General features: G+C 41.5%; 1 protein-coding gene across 9 annotated transcripts in view; it reads right to left on the reverse strand.

Moving 5' to 3' along the window:
* Nucleotides 1-20,770, reverse strand: part of HDAC9 (histone deacetylase 9) — a 656,589-nt gene that overhangs the window by 486,495 nt on the left and 149,324 nt on the right. Inside the window, exon 1 of one of the 9 annotated variants that reach the window (XM_056519741.1) lies at nt 10,529-10,547. The exons of the other annotated variants lie outside the window; for them this stretch is intronic. Coding sequence (XP_056375716.1) covers nt 10,529-10,532 — 4 coding nt within the window. The 5' untranslated portion in view covers nt 10,533-10,547. Of the gene's footprint in view, nt 1-10,528; nt 10,548-20,770 lie in introns of those variants that run through there. 9 annotated transcript variants of the gene reach the window in all.

Here is a 20,770-nt window from a genome sequence, read left to right on the forward strand (position 1 = left end):
TCTCTGCTTGTCTCGGGAACTGCACAGAGAAGAAGAGGTTTGCTATAGGGATTTGCTTCTACTCTGGACAGTTCCCGAGACACGTGTCATCAGAGAGCACTTAGACAGAAAAGAACAGCTCAACTTCAGCAGCTCATAAGTACTATAACTTATTTACAAATCTGTTTAACTTTCTGGAACCAGTTGATATATATATATATATATATATATATATATATATATATATATATATATATATGAAGGTTTTTTCCTGGATAACCCTTTAAAAAAATCTTTTTTGTAATCAACTGATGCTACAAAGTTAAACAGATTAGTAAATTACTTCTATTTAAAAAATCTCAACCCTTCCAGTACTTATCAGTTGCTGTATGTTTCAAGGGAAGTTCTTTTCCTTTTTAAATTTCTTTTCTGTCTGACCACAGTGCTCTCTGCTGACATCTCTGTCTGTCTCAGGAACTGTCAAGAGTAGGAGCAAATCCCCATAGCAAACCTATCCTGCTCTTGACAGTTCCTGACATGGACAGAGGTGTCAGCAGAGAGCACTGTGGTCAGACAGAAAAGAACTACAAAACTTCCTCTGTAGTATACAGCAGCTGATAAGTACTAGAAGGATTAAGATTTTTAAATTGAAGTCATTTACAAATCTGTTTAACATTCTGGCACCAGATGATGTAACCCCTTAACGACCATGGATGTAAATGTACGTCCTGGCCTGGCGGTACTTCGCGCACCAGGACGTACATTTATGTATGTCATACACGGCAGGTTCCAGCTGCTATCAGCAGCCGGGGACCCACCGGTAATGGCCAACATCCGCAATGGTGCGGATGTCCGCCATTAACTTCTCAGATGCCATGATCAGTACAGGTACAGTACAAAGGGGTCTGTGGATGGAAATATAAAAGAGCCATGGATTTAAGAAGGCAAGGAGGAAAAAAAACAAAAACGCTAAAATAAAATTGGCCTGGTCCTTAAGGTTAAAATGGGCTTGGTCATTAAGGGGTTAAAAAAATATATAGCTTTTCAACGGAGTACCTCTTTAAAGGAGTACTCCAGTGCAAAATAACTTATCCCCTATCCAAAGGATAGGGGATAAGTTATAGATCACGGGGGGTCTGATCTCCTGGACGGTGCCGCGGCAGTCTGCCGGAAGTGCCCAGCAGAAAGCCGCAGCAGACACTCCCCCTCCATGTATCTCTATGGGATTCATGGAGGGGGCGTGTCGGCCGCCGCGTCATGCGGGGACGGAACGCCCCCTTTCCTGTATATTGCCGCGGCCCCGTACCAAAGATAGCGGGGGGCCCCAGTGCTCGGACCCCCCGCGATCTATAACTTATCCCCTGTCCTTCGGATAGGGGATAAGTTATTTTGCACTATAGATGTCCTTTAATGAATAGAAACATAACACAGGCAATGTGTGTGTCAACCGTAAGCAAGAATATTTTCATTCAAATCTGTATTGGAAACAAAAATGCTCCTTTTGTGTGGAATTGACCTGGATTTAAAGGCAGAATAGGTACAGATTTCCCACTGAAACCAGTGCCGATTGCTGCCATGACAATGGTGTCAAAATGACTATGAGCATGACTATGAACTATGAACCCATATAATTACCTTTCTCCTCAAATCGTGCCCTAATCTACCCAGAACATCTGTACCAATGAACTATTCAACTCATTAACTGCTCGTTTGTATATAGCGCCAACATAATCTGAAGTGCTGTATGCAGCTTGTTCTTACTCACATCAGTCTCTGTACCCAATGTGTGTAGGAGACTGTTATACCCGCAGCACACCTACACAAACATGTGAAAGACCTGCAAACTCCATACAGATGTTTCCCCACAGAGGTAATCACTGAGCGATCCTTCTGCCTGCATTATACTGTATATTGCAATGTTCACCAACCTGTGGTTCTGCATCTGTTCCAAAACTACTGCTCCCAGCATGCCCTGTCAGCCTGCAGCTAGAGATTGTAGTTTTTGTTTGCAACAGCTGCAGAGCTACTGGTTGGAGATCACTTATATATGGGATATTGTAGCCCCTAGAGTAGTGGTTCCCAAACCAGTGTGCCTTCAGCTGTTGCAAAACTACAACTCCCAGCATGCCCGGACAGCCTTTGGCTGTCCGGGCATGCTGGGAGTTGTAGTTTTGCAACAGCTGGATGCACACTGGTTGGGAAGCACTGTCCTAGAATAAGGTGTAATAAGGTCCTAACACAAAAGCTGGCTGCACAGAGCATTCTTAAGGCTAGGTTTCTACTTGTTTTTTTGGGGGAAAAACACCAAAAATAACGCCAATTCTGCCGCATGGCGTTTTTTCGGCCAAAAAATGTAGCAGCCAAATGTTAGCTGTAAATCAATGAGAAATTGCTAAATTCTTTTTCCACTTTGTGTTCTTCAGTTTGGCATTTTTTTTTTATCCTTTTGGCGTTTTGGCGGTTTTGTAAAGTCGCAGTATGTTGAGCCTATGGCGTTTTTTTCCCTGAAATTGTGGAGTTTTTCTCCCATAGAAGTCTATGGGAGTAAAAAACAAAAAAAAAAACGCCAAGAAAAAGGACATGTGGGTTTTAACTTTGGCGTTTTTGCAGTCGGTTTTTATTCATTTTTTGGACTTTAGCGATCCAAAAAAAAGTGATGGAGATTGCTTTTTTTGATAAAATTTAGTAGGGAACCATTAAAAAATATATATTTAAAAAGATACAGTTGTGATGGAAAAAAATTGTATTTAACGAAATTTTTCTTTATTATAACAAAATTTTAATTTTTTTTTTAAACGGATCAATTTATGTGAGCGGGCAGGGCACTAAAAATGTAGTCGACAATAATAAAAATGTGCGTGTTTTTCCCTTTTTTTATTTTTAAATTTTTTTTTTAGGTAGTTCTACTACTCCCAGCATGGAACACACTGTTTCATGATGGGAGTAGTAGTACCTGTACTAATTAACAGATCGCCCTTGTCACTTCTGACACCTGTTGCGATCCTCCTGTATAATGTATAGATGCAGCCGGCCGCTCTTCTATGGTCCCCTGCACTGCGGTAGATATACACCTATTCATATATTTCCCGCAGAGATCTGTGATTGGCCAGATGGTTCCAGCAAATCACAACTCTCTGAGGGAAATATGGATATGTGTATATATACATCAGTGCAGGGGACCATAGAAGAGCACCCGACCCCCTCTATACATTATGCAGGAGGATCACAGTGGGTGTCAGGAGTGACACTCGCTGTGATCTGTCTATTAATGCAGGTACTACAGCTCCCAGCATGGAGCAGAGTTTTCTCCATGTTGGGAGCAGTAGTACCTGCAGTTAAGGACAAATCACAGAGGGCGTCACTCCTGACACCAGCTGCGATCATCCTTCATCCCTGAGATGCAGAGCGGCTTTCGCCTGCGCTCACATCTCTGCTCTGTACTCCGGACAGCCAATCCCCACTCTGGGGGGAAAATATGAATGAGTGAGGTGAATTTCTATTCACATCAATGGCCAGCCCACAGTATAGTGCAGAGATGCAAGTGCTGTATAGAGCCGCTCCGCATCTCTGCTATATTATGGACAATCGCATAGGGTGTCAGGAGTGACACCCGGGGCGATCTGTCTATTAGTACAGGAACTTCTACTCCCATCATGTAACAGTGTGTTCCATGCTGGGAGTAGTAGTACTACCTAAATATATTTAAAAAAATTTAAAATAATATTAAAGAAAGTGAAAAACACACACACACACTACATTTTTATTATTGTCGGCTACATTTTTAGTGCCCTGCCCGCTCACAAAAATTCATCACTGTTTAAAAATAAAAACTTTGTTATAAAAAATATACATTTCATTAAATTTATTTTTTCCATCACTACTGCATTTTTTTACATTTTTTTTGGGGGGGGGGGAGGAAATTGCACTGGCGTTTTTTCTGGCATTTTTTTCTGGTGTTTTCACACACAAAAAAAAAAAAAAAAAAAAACAGGAAAAACAAAACAAATGGAAACTTAGCCTTAAACTGTCCAATATGTAAAATACTGTACTTCAGTACTATACAATTGGCTGTGTTATCACTATAACCTGGTACACGTGTGTTTGTTTTTCCTAGCCAAATCAAATGGGCTACAACTTTAAAAATAGGTCATATAACTTGCAACAAACTGACCACAAAGCAAACATGTTAGCGCTGTCAACCAGTATGGAAGTCACATGTTCCACTCTTCTTACTCCTAAACATGGTATATTCAAAACATATTACATAGAAAATGTCAGTAACTTTTTTGTACTGAACTATTGTTCTATAGGACACATGACCAGCTAGATAGCAAAGAGTACACTGAGGGGGAGATTTAGCAAAACCTGTCCATAGGAAAAGTCGCTGAGTTGCCCATAGCAACCAATCAGATCGCTTCTTTCATTTTCAAAGAGGCCTGGGAAAAATGAAAGAAGTGATCTAATTGGTTGCTATTGGAAACTGTACCACTCTTTCTTTACACTGGTTTTCGTAAATCTCCCCGAGTCTGTATAATTTTTTGTTGTGCGATCTCCTGTTTCTCCAGCAGGGGGTGGTATAGCCCACCCTGCTGCTTCATACAGTTACAGTTTAAATATGTGTTGAAAGGGAATCAAAACATAAGTAAATATTTAAAATCTGAAAGATAATTTCACAAGTTGATTAAACATATGCAGATGTTCAATATGGCCCATATTAGAAAAGTTATATATACATATATATATATATATATATATATATATATATATATATACAGTATCTGTCTGTCTGTCTGTCTATCTGTCTATTATCTATATCTCTCTATTATCTATCTATCTATCTATCTATCTATCTATTATCTAGCTATCTATCTCATATCTATCTATCTATCTATCTATCTATCTGTCTATGTACCTATATATTTTCTATCTATCTATCTATCTGTCTATCTATCTATCTATCTATCTATCATTATCTATCTATCTATCTATCTATCTATCTATCTATCTATCTATCTATCTATCTATCTCTATATCTATTAATCTATCTATCTATATCTATCTCTATATCTATCTATCTATATCTATCTATCTATCTATATCTATCTATATCTATTCATCTATCTATCTATCTATCTATATCTATCTATCTCTCTCTATATATATATATTCATCTATCTATCTATATATATGTATATATATATATATTCATCTATTTATCTCTATATTGATCTATCTATCATATATCTATCTATCTATCTGTCATCTATCTGTTATTTATATTGAGCTATTTATCATATATATATATATATATATATATATATATATATATATATATTTATATATATATATAATCTATCTCTATATCTATTCATCTATCTGGATAGATGGATTGGTAGAGATAGAAAGATAGATAGATTAATAGATACAGAGATAGATAGAATATATATATATATATATATATACATATCTATGATAGCTCAATATAAATAATAGATAGATGACAGACAGATAGATAATAGAGAGATAGATAGATAGATGACAGATAGATAGATATATGATAGATAGATCAATATAGAGATAGACAGATAGATAGATAGATGATTGGTTGATAGATAGATAATAGATAGATAGATATCCAGGACCCCAGTTCTGCAGGGCAATAGTGTTGAACACCAAGTCACCCTGTGGCCTTAAAAGGGTCCCTGATTCTCTACCGGACTCAGGATTTCTACATAAGCTGGCTTTCTCAAATGTATAAACCCGAGTTTTCCAACCACGGTGCCTCCAGCTGTTGCTAAACTACAACTCCTGGAATGCCCAGACAGCCAAGAGCAACAGCTGGAGGCACCCTGGTTGGGAAACACTGGTATAAACTATGGTTATGTTAACTTACGGTTCAAACTGACTAGAGCACTTGGTTCCTGTAGTAGCAGTGCATACTATCGCCAAGGGGTTGAGCCATCTAGATGCCGCGGTCAATAGCACTGTGGCTCCTTCATCGCAGTGGTCACTGGAAGTCTCAAAACCCAGACCTCCACTGACCAAAACTTCACTTTTTCTCAACAATTAGATGTTCTCCATAACATCACCATAGCAGGGGTCAAGTCCTGGGAAAAAAGTGTGGAAACTCACTCAAGATTTCCACTCAAGGGCTGGTCCTGCAAGACTCTTGCTAATGGGAATGGTGTACCTGCTGTGGAAAAAGTGCAGGAACTCAGTTCCCATCGTTGCTATAGGACTTGAGCCCTGACTGCTACACTATGACAGCAATACACAGAAATATTCCGTACCTCTGGATGAGCACACAGTGTGAACAGTGACTTCAGGTTCAGATCTGGTGGCTCCTCGGTCCATGGTAACGCGTCGTGATTTTACCTATTATTTAGCCTCTGCTCGGATTTTTTTACCGATGTTCACATCTAACGCATTGCCGAAAGGAGAAGCGAAGAAAGGTCATAGAATCAGCTAAAAATAAATAGTAGAAGTGGGAGAAGAGGAGCTGGAAAGGTGTTATATGTTCTGCTTCTAAAAGCCGCACAGAAAAATAATTACATTCCCATCCTCCTTCTACTTCAATTGGCAATGATTCTATATTTAGAAGCCGGCGATGAGAGTTTTTTTTTTTTTTTTTTTTTTTTAAGTAAAGTGGTTGGAGTTATGCAATAGACAGACATGTGAATAGGTGGGAAAACATGGATCTATCAGTTGGGAGAAAGTACTTGAGAACGAGCGCAAGAAAACGAATATCACTTGTAGGCGACAAGAACATTCTGCACTAAAAAACAAATACAATGCTAATGACGGGGCACGTGGATATAGAATGCTGAATATAAAGCGGATCTGTCATCACGATGCCGTGTCCTATTTAAGAGGAGCGCATTATAATGAATGGTCTGCTAGGCTATTATGCCAAACTGCACAAAGAAACGCGGATGAGACAGAATAGAGCTGTGCGTACATGCAGATCCATTGTGGCCAATCAGTCACTGGTTGGTTGTGAGGATGAATACAGCCGACTTATAACTGACTATGATAAAAACTGTTTTTAACCTTGTTTTTGTATAATAGCCTACACTAGTGCTTCCCAACCAAGGTGCCTCCAGCTGTTGCAAAACTACAACTCCCAGTATGCCCGGACAGCCGAAGGCTGTCCGGGCATACTGGGAGTTGTAGTTTTGCAAAAGCTGGAGGCACCTTGCTTGGGAAACATTGGCCTACACAATTGTCACTATTAAAGGGGTTATCCAGGAAAAAAACTTTTTTTATATATATCAACTGTCTCCAGAAAGTTAAACAGATTTGTAAATTGCTTCTATTAAAAAATCTTAATCCTTGCAATACTTATGAGCTTCTGAAGTTAAGGTTGTTCTTTTCTGTCTAAGTGCTCTCTGATGACACGTGTCTCGGGAACCGCCCAGTTTAGAAGCAAATCCCCATATAAACCTCTTCTAAACTGGGCAGTTTCCGAGACACAGAGACACAGAAAAGAACAACCTTAACTTCAGAAGCTCATAAGTACTGAAAGAATTAAGATTTTTTAATAGAAGTAATTTACAAATCTGTTTAACTTTCTGGAGCCAGTTGATACATAAACATTTTTTTTTCCTGGATAACCCCTTTAAATCAGCAGGGATGAACTTAATAGACTCTAGTAGTGTTGGGCGTGAAAATTCGCATTTGGAATTTTTATCGCAAATTCGCGAATATTGCGAATATATTCGCTATATATTCAAAATTGCGAATATTCACTTTTTTCCCGCATATGCGCATATTCCTTCTTTTCACTTGTGGGCCAATTAGAATGAAGCAAATACACTTGTCAGAACTTATCAACAACATCCCTAGCAACCAATAGTAAAGTTGCCCACCCCCACACTGTTCTCTTCCTCAAATAAACGAATATGCGAATATAACAAATACGCAAAATGCGCGAATATAGGACGAATATTCGTCTGTATATTCGGGAAATATTGTGAATTCGAATATGGGCAATGCCGCTCATCACTAGACTCTAGTCTTTTTTCAACCTTATGTACTATGTAACTATACGCTGACCCTAAATATGGCAGAACATTGTGATGATAAACAACTTTGCTGTAAACATTGCTCCAAAAGCACCATAAAGTATAGAAATGTACCGTGCTGCTGCAACAACAAAAAAATAAAAATAAAAAATACAAACTTTTTATGTTGTTTGTAAATAAGCAGTAAGATATTCTAAATATTGACATTTAGAAAAAAACATTTACTAATGCTGGGTGTCCGGCACAGTTTCCCTCCGGCGTGCACCGGAGGGAAACTGATGCTAGAACTGATCATATTCACTTGAATGGGACAGTTTACAATCATCCAGCGTCTCAATTTTTGACGCCGGATGGCTGGACACACTGAAGGGCACCGGACAGGGGAACGCAGCTTGCTGCTGATGGCTTATTTTTTGCACCACCAATTCTACTTTGCAGTGACATTAGTCATTTTACCCAAAAATCCACGGCGAAACGGAAAAAAAATTAATTGTGCGACAAAATTGAACAAAAAAATTTCATTTTGTAAATTTTGGGGGCTGCCGTTTCTACTCAGTGCATTTTTCAGTAAAAATGACACCTTATCTTTATTCTGTAGGTCCATACAGTTAAAATGATACCCTACTTATATAGGTTGGATATTGTCGTACTTCGGAAAAAAATCATGACTACATGCAGGAAAATTTTAAAAAATTCTCATCTTCTAACCCCTATAACTTTTTAATTTTTCCTAATTTTTTGCGCCGTGTTCTGAAGTTTTTATCGGTACTATTTTTGTATTGATCTGACTTTTTGATCGCTTTTTATTCATTTTTTCATGATATAAAAAGTGACCAAAAATACACTATTTGGGATTTTTTTGCGCGCACGCCATTGACCGTGCGATTTAATTAACGATATATTTTTATAGTGGGACATTTTCGCACGCGGCGATACCACATATGTTTATTTTTATTTACACAGTTTTTTTAAAACTTTTATTAGGGAAGGGGTTAAATGACCTTTGTTAACTTTTTCACTTTTTTTTGCAGTGCTATAGCTCCCATAGGGACCTATAAGGCTAGGCTCACACTACAGAATTTTTGGGCAGAATTTCTGCCGGAGATTTAGCCAGTGGCACTAAGACCGCACGGACTGCATTGCCATCCCCATAGACGGCAATGCATTTCTGGATGGATCTTTTGGGAGATCTGCTCAGAAATGCATTGACATCTATGGGGACGGCAATGCAGTCCACGCGGTCCTAGTGCCGCCTGCTTGATCTCCGGCAGAAATTCTGCCCAGAAATTCCACAATGTGAACCTAGCCTAACACTGCACACACTGATCTCCTATGCTGATTCCTGCAAAGCCATAGCTTTCAACAGCGTCAACGATCGGACGCCGCGGAGTCAGGTAAGGAGACCTCCGCCTGCGTCCCAGCTGATCTGAGCATCACGATTTTATCGCGATGTCCCGATCAGCGCGACTGAGCTGCCGGGAAGCATTTACTTTCATTTTCAGATGCGGCGGGTTAATATCACAACGATCGATGCCGTGCGCTGTTAGCCCAGGGTCCCGGCTATAATTAGCAGCCGGGACCGACCTGGTGTGATGTGGGGTAACGGCGTGACCCCGTTTTAAACACCGGAACCGGGCGTAGGGCGTACAGGTACACCCTACATCCTTAAGGAGTTAAACAGAATTTTTTTTTCCACTGAAGTACCCCTTTAATGGTTCTCACATTAAATGCTGGTGGGGAAAAAATTCAAATCAAATGGTGCCAGAAAGTAAAAAATATTTGGGAATTACTTTCATCTAAAAATTGTAATCCTTCCAGTAATAATGAGCTGCTGTATGCTCCAGAGAAAATTGTGTAGTTCATTCCAGTCTGACCACAGTGCTCTCTGCTGCCACCTCTGTCCAATTCAGGAAGGGTCCATAACAAACAAGAGATTTGCAATGGACACTTCCTAACATGGACAGAGGTGGCAACAGAGAGCACTGTGGGCAAACTGGAAAGAACTACACAACTTCCTCTGGAGCATACAGCAGCTGATAAATCCTGGAAGGATTAAGAGTTTCAAACAGAAGTAATTTACAAATCTGCTTAATTTTCAACTGGAGTACCCCTTTAACCCCTTAAGGACCCTTGAAGTACCGCTACGTCATGGGACCCAGGTAGTTAAGGACCCATGACTTACACGTACGTCCGTGGGAATTCCGGTCCCCGCCGCGCCGGGCAGGGACCGGGGTGACTGCTGATATCGATCAGCAGGCACCCCGCGCAAATTCCCAGGGGGGTCATCAGATCAGCATGGTCTATGGTAACCCAGAAAATAAGAGGGATCGGGGTTGTCCAAGACACCCACGATCCCTCTGAAGGGATAGGAGTGAGGTGGCAGGGGTGCTATTGGTTGTATAGAAGTGACAACCATTAGCAGATCGGGGGCGAAGGGTTAACTTTCGGTTTCCCCGTTCTGCCCACCCACAATAGGCGGGGCAGAACGGGGAAACCGAGGTGGACCAGCACCGAAATCCACTTACCCATCGGCGGAGGCTGCAGGCGACGATCGGCGGTGGAGATGTCGTGTGGCTGGCTCCCTGTATCCTACGGAAGCCGGTGAGTTGCCTAGCAACATCTGGAGGGCTACAGTTTGAGGGCGGCGATGTCGTGCGGCTGGCTCTCTGTATCCTACTGAAGCCGGTGAGTTGCCTAGCAACATCTGGAGGGCTACAGTTTGAGACCACTATACAGTGGTCTCTAAACTGTAGCCCTCCAGATGTTGAAAAACTACAACTCCCAGCATTCCCAGACAGCTGTCTGGGCATGCTGGGATTTGTAGTGTTGCAACAGCTAGAGGGCTACAGTTTGAGACCACTATACAGTGGTCTCTAAACTGTAGCCCTCCAGATCTGGCAAAACTACAACTCCTAGCATGCCCACACAGCTGTTTTTTTCCTTTTACCCCTTATGAAAAGGAAAAGTTGGGGGCCACACCAGCCTGTTACACTAACATGCTGGTGTTGCCCAATACTTTTTATTTTCACAAGTGGCGTAAAATGCTCTGCGGGCGCAGAACAAGGCTCAGGAATGAGAGCGCACTATGTACATTTGAGGCCTAAATTGGTGGTTTGCACAGGGGTGGCTGATTTTACAGTGGTTCTGACATAAACGCAAAAAATAAATAGCCACATGTGATCCCATTTTGAAAACGACACCCCTCATGGAATGTAACAAGGGGTATACTGCGCCTTAGCACCCCACAGGTGTTTGACAAATTTTCGTTAAAGTTGGACGGGAAAATGGAAAAAAAAATTTCACTAAAATGCTGGCATTACCCTAATTTTTTCATTTTTTTTTCCCATTTACACATTCGACTTTAAGGAAAAGTCGTCAAACACCTGTGGGGTGTTAAGGCTCACTGGACCCCTTGTTACGTGCCTTGAGGGGTGTGTGTTCTGGCACCATAGGGGCTTCCTAAATGTGATATGTCCCCCCAAAACCATTTAATCAAAATTCGCTTTACAACATCCCATTTTCGCTCCTTCCCTTCTGAGCCCTCTACTGCACCCGCCGAACACTTGACATAAACATATGAGGTATTTCCTTACTCGAGAGAAATTGGGTTACAAATTTTGGGAGACTTTTTCTCCTATTAACCCTTGCAAAAATTCTAAAATTGGGTCTACAAGAACGTGAATGTAAAAAATGAAGATTTTGAATTTCCTCCTTCACTTTGCTGCTATTCCTGTGAAACACCTAAAGGGTTAACACACTTACTGAATGTCATTTTGAATACTTTGAGGGGTGTAGTTTTTATAATGTGGTCATTCATTAGGTATTTCTAATATGAAGGCCCTTCAAATCCACTTCAAACCTGAACTGGTCCCTGAAAAATTCCAATTTTGAAAATTTTGTGAAAAATTGGAAAATTGCTGCTGAACTTTGAAGCCCTCTGGTGTCTTCCAAAAGTAAAAACATCTCAACTTTATGATGCAAACATAAAGTAGACATATTGTATATGTGAATCAATATATAATTTATTTGGTATGTCTATCTTCCTTACAAGCAGAGAGCTTAAAAGTAAAAAAAAAAAAAAAAATGTCATCAAATTTTAGAATTTTTCACCAAGAAATGATGCAAGTATCGATGGAAATTTACCACTAACTTAAAGTAGAATATCATGAATGAATCATGAAAAAAAACAATTTTGGAATCAGAATGAAAGGTAAAAGCATCCCAGAGTTATTAATGCTTAAAGTGACAGTGGTCAAATGTGCAAAAAATGGCCGGGTCCTACACTGCAAATTGGCTGGGTCCTTATGGGGTTAATGGTTGACACATATGTGGAGAAAGTATATAACATCTTTAGTGATTATGCCATACAAAGGATATCCAGCGCAATCTCGATGCAATGCGTCTTTATTTAACAATTAGACAAACATGGACGGTGGACAAGTTGTGTATGGTGTGCATGGCATAATTCTTTTGTGGGTCAAAGGTCCAATCCTGTCGCATTGGAGGCAAAGTGGTGAGCTGACTGCAAATTGCTGAACTACTGAATTGCGATTTACATATGATACAAATGACACAATTGTCACATTTTTGCTGAATCATACATTTATAGCAGGCATAGCAGAAGAATAATGGTGTGCTAATAGGAGGCATTACACATTGGGCGTATAGTCAACCCCAAGCAACAAGTGATATTAGCAGTAGGAGAGTCATTTAAGTCAAAATAATGTTGTTAAAGGGGTACTCCGGTGCTTACACATCTCATCCCCTATCCAAAAGATAGGGGATAAGATGCCTGATCGCGGGAGTCCCGCCGCTGGGGACCCCCGGGATCTTGCACGCGGCACCCTGTTTATAATCAGTCCCCAGAGCGTGTTTGCTCCGTGTCTGATTACCGCCGACCACAGGGCGGGCGGCGTGTGACGTCACGCCTGCGCCCCCGTGTGACGTCACGCTCCGCCCCTCAATGCAAGCCTACGGGAGGGGGCGTGACAGCTGTCACACGCTGCCCGCCCTGTGGTCGCCGGTAATCAGACCCGGAGCGAACACGCTGCGGGGACTGATTACAAACGGGGTGCCGCGTGCAAGATGCCGGGGGTCCCCAGCGGCGGGACTCCCGCGATCAGGCATCTTATCCCCTTTGGATGGGGGAAGAGATGTGTAAGCACTAGTGTTGAGCGACATAGGCCATATTCGAATTCGCGATATTTCGCGAATATATGGACGAATATTCATCATATATTCGCTAAATTCACATATTCGTAATATTCGCGTTTTATTTTCGCATATACAAAAATTTGCATAAGCGAAAATTAACATATGCTAATTTTCACATGTGCGAAAATTCACTCGCCAGTCTCACACAGTAGTATTAGAGCCTTCTTTACACCACACAAGCTGGAAGCAGAGAGGGATGATCACTGTGATGTGTACTGTGAAAAAAAGAAAAAAAAAGAATATTCGTAATTACGAATTTATAGTGCTATATTCGCGAATATTCGCGATTTCGTGAATATGCGATATTCGCGAATAAAATTCGTATTGTGAATATTCGCGAGCAACACTAGTAAGTACCGGAGTACCCCTTTAATGTTGTCCGCAAGCAATTCTTTGTATATCTCTTCCATATTTTGTCCCTATGTCTTCTCTCTCCCATAATCACGAATAGAACAAACTGTTTATGAAAGTCTAAATTTAGCATCTTCATAGATTCAGAGGGCTCTGTGACTAAGTATCACTGTACAAGCAGCTCACAGTTAAACAAAGACACGTAAGTTACAGCATGGTCTCACGCCATGGACAATCCACAGACAGGAAGTCAAATCTATCTTTAACAATGCCACACATGGTTGTGGATTCACATCTGTGTATTAGCGTCACTATTTTACTTTTCTTTTTGTCTGAATTTCCTTCTTTATGTTGTATATTTATATCTATTTTAGAGGTTATGCTTAGGAATAGAGGGTAGTGTGTATCATTTGGGGGACCACCAAACTCGTTCTACAGTGCCACATACTTAAGGTAGCTTAAAGGGGTACTCCGCCCCTAGACATCTTATCCCCTATCCAAAGGATAGGGGAAAAGATGTCTGATTGCAGGGGCCCTGCCGCTGGGGACCCCCACAATCTCCCTGCTGCACTCAGCATTCGTTTAAAGCATCGGGTGCTTGTGACATCACGGCCATGCCCCCTCAATGCAAGTCTATGTGAGGGGGTGTGACTGTCACGAGCGGGGCGTGACCGTGATGTCAAGAGCCTCCACCCTGCATATTCAGTCATTCAGCACGAAAGCTGGGGTGCCGCACGCGAGATTTTGGGGGTCCCCACTAGCAGGACCCCTGTGATCAGACATCTTAACCCTATCCTTTGGATAGGGGTAAGATGTCTAGGGGCGGAGTACCCTTTAAAGTACCCTTGAAGTGCCTTAAAACATGATTGAGGATTGCCAAGATAGGTCAAGTCAATTTATCTCTAGATTTCCTATTCCTGTATAGTAGTTTTTAGTAATGTTTGTCGAGTGTCCCACTACCCATGTTCCAGCTTATGAATATCAGTAGTTGTTGTGTAGCTGGGATAAATTGCTATGTAGGGTACAATGAGGGTATGTTCACACAATGGAACTTCCATGTGGAATTCTGCATTAGAATTCCACACAGAGATTCTGCAGCAGCAGAGTCCCATTAATATCCATGGGATTCTACTCGGGGGAATTTCTGCAGCAGATGTTTCTGCTCCAGATTCTGGAGTCTGCAGAAAGAATAGACATCTCTATTCTTTCTGCAGCGTCTGCACAGAAATGCATTGCCGTCTATGATAAGGAGCATTTCCACACAGTCCTCCACTTTCCGGGGGAATATCCGCACAGAGATTTTCTGTGTAGACATTCTCCTGTGTGAACATAGCTTGAGATAACTTACCAAACTGCCTTTTATATAATATTGAATTAAATGAGTATTTTTGGGAACTAAATCTATAGCCTATCATTTCCCTTTACTGGACTATACAGAAAAAGAATAACTCAACTTCCTCTGTAGCATAAAGCAGCTGATAAGTACTGGAAGGATTAAGAAGTAATTTACAAACCTGTTTAACGTGATGGAGTACCCCTTAAAATTAGTGTTTTTTTCTGAAATGTTGTACAAGGAAACCCCCATAGCTTGCACATAACCTACCATTGAACACCAGCAACCAAACTGAAATTTTACTAAAGTTACATTTGACAAAAAATAAAACATCTATATTTTAATTTACAGCAAAATCCAAAATACCCTAATTGTTTATGTATGAGACAAATATTCTGAAGAAAGTGTGGCTTAAGGAGAGGAAGCAGATTTCTATATTTGTACTTTCTAAACTAAATACAGGAACATGGCTATTCTATGAACAGTTATAAAAGCTAGTCAAGAAACCACAAGAGATCTGGCAGTAAAATACATTTTTTTTTAATAAGAAAAATAAAGTGGGATTCACCTTCAAAAAGGTTAAAGGGGTACTCAGCTGAAAAACATATTTTTTTTTTTAAATCAACTGGTGCCAGAAAGTTAAACAGATTTGATTAATTCTTCCAGTACTTATCAGCTGTTGTATGCTCGTGAGGAAGTTATTTTCTTTTTGAATGTCCTTTCTGCCTAACCACAGTGCTCTCTGCTGACACTTCTGTCCATGTCAGGAACTGTCCCGAGCTGGAGAGGTTTGCTATGGGGATTTGCTTCTACTCTGTGTTACACCAAGCGCTCCGGGTCCCTGCTCCTCCCCGGAGCGCTCACGGCATTTCTCTCTCTGCATAGTCCCGGTCAGACCCGCTGACCGGGAGCGCTGCACTGACATTGCCGGCGGGGATGCGATTCGCATAGCGGGACGCGCCCGCTGGCGAATCGCATCCCAAGTCACTCACCTGTCCCGGTCCCCGGCTGTCACGTCCTGGCGCGCGCGGCTCCGCTCCTTAGGGCGCGCGCGCGCCAGCTCTCTAAGATTTAAAGGGCCAGTGCACCAATGATTGGTGCCTGGCCCAATCAGTCCAATTAGCTTCCACCTGCTCCCTGTCCATATAACCTCACTTCCCCTTCCCTTTCTTGCCGGATCTTGTTGCCTTGTGCCTGGAGAAAGCGTCTATTGTGTTTGCCATTACTGTGTTCCTGACCTCTTGCTATCACCATTGACTACGAACCTTGCCGCCTGCCCCGACCTTCTGCTACGTCTGACCTTGCCTCTGCCTAGTCCTTCTGTCCCACGCCTTCTCAGCAGTCAGCGAGGTTGAGCCGTTGCCGGTGGATACGACCTGGTTGCTACCGCCGCAGCAAGACCATCCCGCTTTGCGGCGGGCTCTGGTGAAAACCAGTAGCAACCTAGAACCGATCCACCGACGCGGTCCACGCCAATCCTTCGCTGACACAGAGGATCCACATCCAGCTAGCCAAATCATAACACTCTGGACAGTTCCTGACATGTACAGAGGTGCAGAGAGCAGAGAGCACTGTGGTCAGACAGAAAGGAAATTCAAAAAGAAAATAATTTCCTGTGGAGCATACAGCAGCTAATAAGTACTAAAAGGATTAAGATTTTTAAATAGAAGTAATTTACAAATCTGTTTAACTTTCTGGCACCAGTTGAATTAAAAAAAATAAATGTTTTCCAGTGGAGAACCCCTTTAAAATTCTAAAATGTATTACTGCATGATTAAATAGAAGTAGAAAACAAGTAACTTAAAGCAGCAATGCATTATAAAGGGTTACTCCATAGGGAAAAAAAATTTCAACTTGTGCCAGAAAATATATATATATACAGATCAGCAAATCAAAAATCTTAATCCTTCCAGTATTTATCAGCAGCTGTGTACTACAGAGGAAGTTGGGTAGTTATTTCCAGTCTGACCAAAGTGCTCTCTGCTGCCACCTCTGCTGCCACATAGCGATATTCACAAACAAATGAGAGTCAATGCAAAAAGAGATACATATGCAGTACAGCAAGCTATCAATAAATGTACAAAATATCAATGTGATAGTTCAACCAGATAGAAACCAGGTGGAGGATCCAGAAAGCTGCCCTGGTAAGAAGAAATTTGGTCCAATCTCCACCACATTGTGGGGAAGTGACTCACTCTATACCCATGAGTTGTCACTATTATGTTTCTTCTGTATGTGTTTGGTAAGACCACATGAAACGATGACTGGTAATGCTATTCTGCGTTATATCCTCTGTATTAGACAATGCAAGCAGTACAGATGGCACTGAAAGATGCACAGAGCTTGAGGTCTTCTATTCATTACAGCACTGCAACAATGTGGGGGTGGAAGTGGTCCCCCAGCAGGCTTCAGTGATGTCATGCCTGCTGGGAAACACCCACTTTCTCCTGCTGGGAGATAGCACTATGTGAGCAAAAATAAAGGTAAGAAAAAGAGCTTTTTAAAGCTCTGAAATTTATTTTTTAAGGGTTGAAAGGGTGTTTGGAGTAGTAAGGGAACATAGCCTGAGTTAGTTTAGAAAAAAATTTATTTGGTGACAGGTACTTTTTAACAGTTTGAAACCCATTGGTATTTTTTCTTTAATTTTTTTTTTTTTTTTTTTTTTTTTACTCCCTTTAATGCTTTAAAAAAAATTGGAAAACTGAAGACCTTCAACTTTTTGCTACATGCTCCTTGCCGGGAATTGGCGCACGGTCTATTGGTCATCCATGCTTTCTATTAATGTCTCATGTCTCCAAAGGGACTTTGACTAGCGATGAGCTGAGACATTTTACAATTGTTATTCACGGCTCAGTTCCCTGCAGCGAGTCTTCACTGAAAACTGTGGCTTCTGCCCACAGCTGCTTCCACTGCTCCAGCCATGTTTCTGTCTTCAGCCATGACTCGAGTGGGCAACTGGTTTCCTTCTGTCCTCAGATGGATGGGTTGAGTTGCCAAGACTAAACAGGTCATCCTCAGTCGCAGTAGACCACTTTATGATTGAAGATGCTCAGTAAGACAAAGCTTCGGGCTGATTTCATCCATGTATAGTCTGGTTACCAGTTTTGGAGTATTCATCACATATCCATTTCATGTATTTTCGTATGGGGTCAGCGCCTGCACAAGCCATTGTTCGGTCACAAAGCAGCAAGCTTGTGAGGCTGTTCTTCTGGGTGACTAAAGTTTATAATTTCCTGGCTCCTATCTGTACATATTGCTATAAACGTTTTGACTTTTGACTGATTCTGATCTCAGTCTTGTTCCAGACTATGCTGTCTTGCATTTTTGCACTATTTTTCCGACACCTATTATTCTACTGACTCTCTCTCCTGGATTTCTCCTGACTATGTCTCTAAATAATCATTTGACTTTTCACATTCTGACTCATCTTCTGTTGAAAATCTTAATTCCAGGCCACACCACAGCTCCATATGCTACTGCAAGGCCAATGACAGTTCTAGAGACAATCTGATTGGTTGCTATGGGCAACTCAGCAACTTTTCCTCTGGACATGTTTTAATAAATCTCCCCCCAAAGACCTGGGAATCCTCCTGCAGTACAGTCCACACATTCTATTGGAGTTTAGGGAGGAAAATCTAGGAACTCCTTAGACTTTACACCTTATTCTAGTCTGCAACAGACTGTGGCATGGAGAAACCACCTCCCAGAATGTGACATTTACTGGTATTGCCAATTTACCCATGTATAGCATATCCACAATATGTCATAAATGCCTATTTCCACTTGAACAAACTGTTCTGCTGGGCCAGGTGCTACCCATACCAGAATCATACTTGCGACCTAGCATCCTCTAGCAACATAAGTCCAGCATATCGGTAGAACAGTGGGTTCACACCTATTGCCTGTAACATATAGTTTGAAGGGGGTGGGAGAGTAAGTATACCCTCTTGGTGGTGGACAGTTGATGCAAATTTTCCTTGTTTAAAAAGGTTACTGTTAAGGGCAGCGTTCCGGCCATTCATTCTGGCCGTGAGCGCTCCCTCTTCCCTGGCGTGTGCAACCCCGGGACTCGCGGTGCGGGACGCTCCTGCACGTGTGTCACGGGCGTTGCTATTGGTAACGCTCCGGCCGTTCAGTCCGGCCGTGAGCGCACCCCTTTCCTTACTAGCGGTGTCTCCGGGACTCGCTATGCAGGACGCGCCAGCATACAAGTCCCGGGCATCTCCTTACCCCTCTCTTTCCCTGATCCTTCTCCTCCTGCTCATTAGTGTTGAGCGGCATAGGCCATATTCGAATTTGCGAATATTCGCGAATATATGGACGAATATTCGTCATATATTCGCGAATATGCGCATATTCGTAATATTCTCGTTTTATTTTCGCATATACGAAAAATTCACGGATGCGAAAATTAGCACATGCGAAAATTATCATAAGCGAAAATTTGCATATGCAAATGTTCGCATATGCGAAAATTCGCACGCCAGTCTCACACAGTAGTATTAGAGCCTTCTTTACACCACACAAGTTGGAAGTCACATCACTGTGATGTGTACTGTGAAAAAAAAAAAAAAAAAAGAATATTCGTAATTACGAATATATAGTGCTATATTCGCGAATAAAATTCGCTTTGCGAATATTCGCGAGCAACACTACTGCTCATTGCCGGAGCATGCATCCCCACTCCTTAGGGCGCTTCTAGATTTAAAGGGCTGGTATGTCCATAATTGGTCTGCTGCAGGGCGGACCTTATATTAGTCCGGCACCTCCCTGTTATGCTACCGGATCTTCATGCTTTGTGCCTTAGAGAAACTGTTTCTTTGTGTGTGCCTTATTAGTATTTCTGACCTCCTGCTTGTGACCTGACCATGCTCCTTGCCGCCAGTATCCTGGTCTTGTGCATGTGACCTGACTACGCTTCTTTGCTGCCTGCCACCTGATCCGTGCTTCGTCTGACTACGCCTTATCATCTGTGCAAAGTTTCATATGGGCAACCTGTGTGAACGGACCTGTTTAATTGGGTTCTTGTGGTAATTCCACAGGTAATATATGAGGACCACCATAGGGCCTCACAATTAAAAAGATTGAAGAGATTTTTTCTAATTTAAATTTAAGATTTTGATTAGATTCATAAGTTTAATGTCCCAGGTGCCCTAAGCGTTTACTTTGAACTAATACTGTATGACCACAAAACCCAATCTAACAAGGAGTCACATGGCAGGGGATAAGATGTCTCACCACGGGGGTCCCGCTGCTGGGGACCCCCGCATTCTTGTATTCGCCCCCCACCTGTTTGATCTGCACGCCGCGGTGCCAGCTCACAAACAGCTGGGTGGCGACCACGAGGCCGGAGTATCAGGAAGTCACGACAGCCGTTGATTTCATTTTTACGTTTTTGTTTTTTCCTCCTCGCCTTCAAAAAAATCATAACTCTTTTATATTTTCATCCACAGACTAGTATGAGGGCTTGTTTTTTGCGCAACCAGTTGTCCGTTGTAATGCCATCACTCACTTTACCATAAAATGTATGGCGCAACTAAAAAAATACTATTTGTGTGGGGAAATTAAAAAGAAAACCGCAATTGTGCAAATTTTGAAAGGTTTCGTTTTCACACTGTACAATGTACGGTAAAAATTACATGTGTTCTTTATTCTTTGGGTCAATAATATTAAAATGAGAGGCATGATAACATACTTTTCTATTACAGTTGCGCTTAAAAAAATTGCTAACTTTTTAACCAAATTAGTACGTTTAAATCCCCTATTTTGAAGACCTATAACTTTTTCATTTTTCCGTATAAGCAGCAATATGAAGGCTCATTTTTCACCGTGATCTGTACTTTTTATTGATACCATATTTACTTATATA

The sequence above is a fragment of the Hyla sarda genome, chromosome 5 (genome assembly GCF_029499605.1).
Source record: "Hyla sarda isolate aHylSar1 chromosome 5, aHylSar1.hap1, whole genome shotgun sequence".
Classification (NCBI taxonomy): Eukaryota; Metazoa; Chordata; class Amphibia; order Anura; family Hylidae; genus Hyla; species Hyla sarda.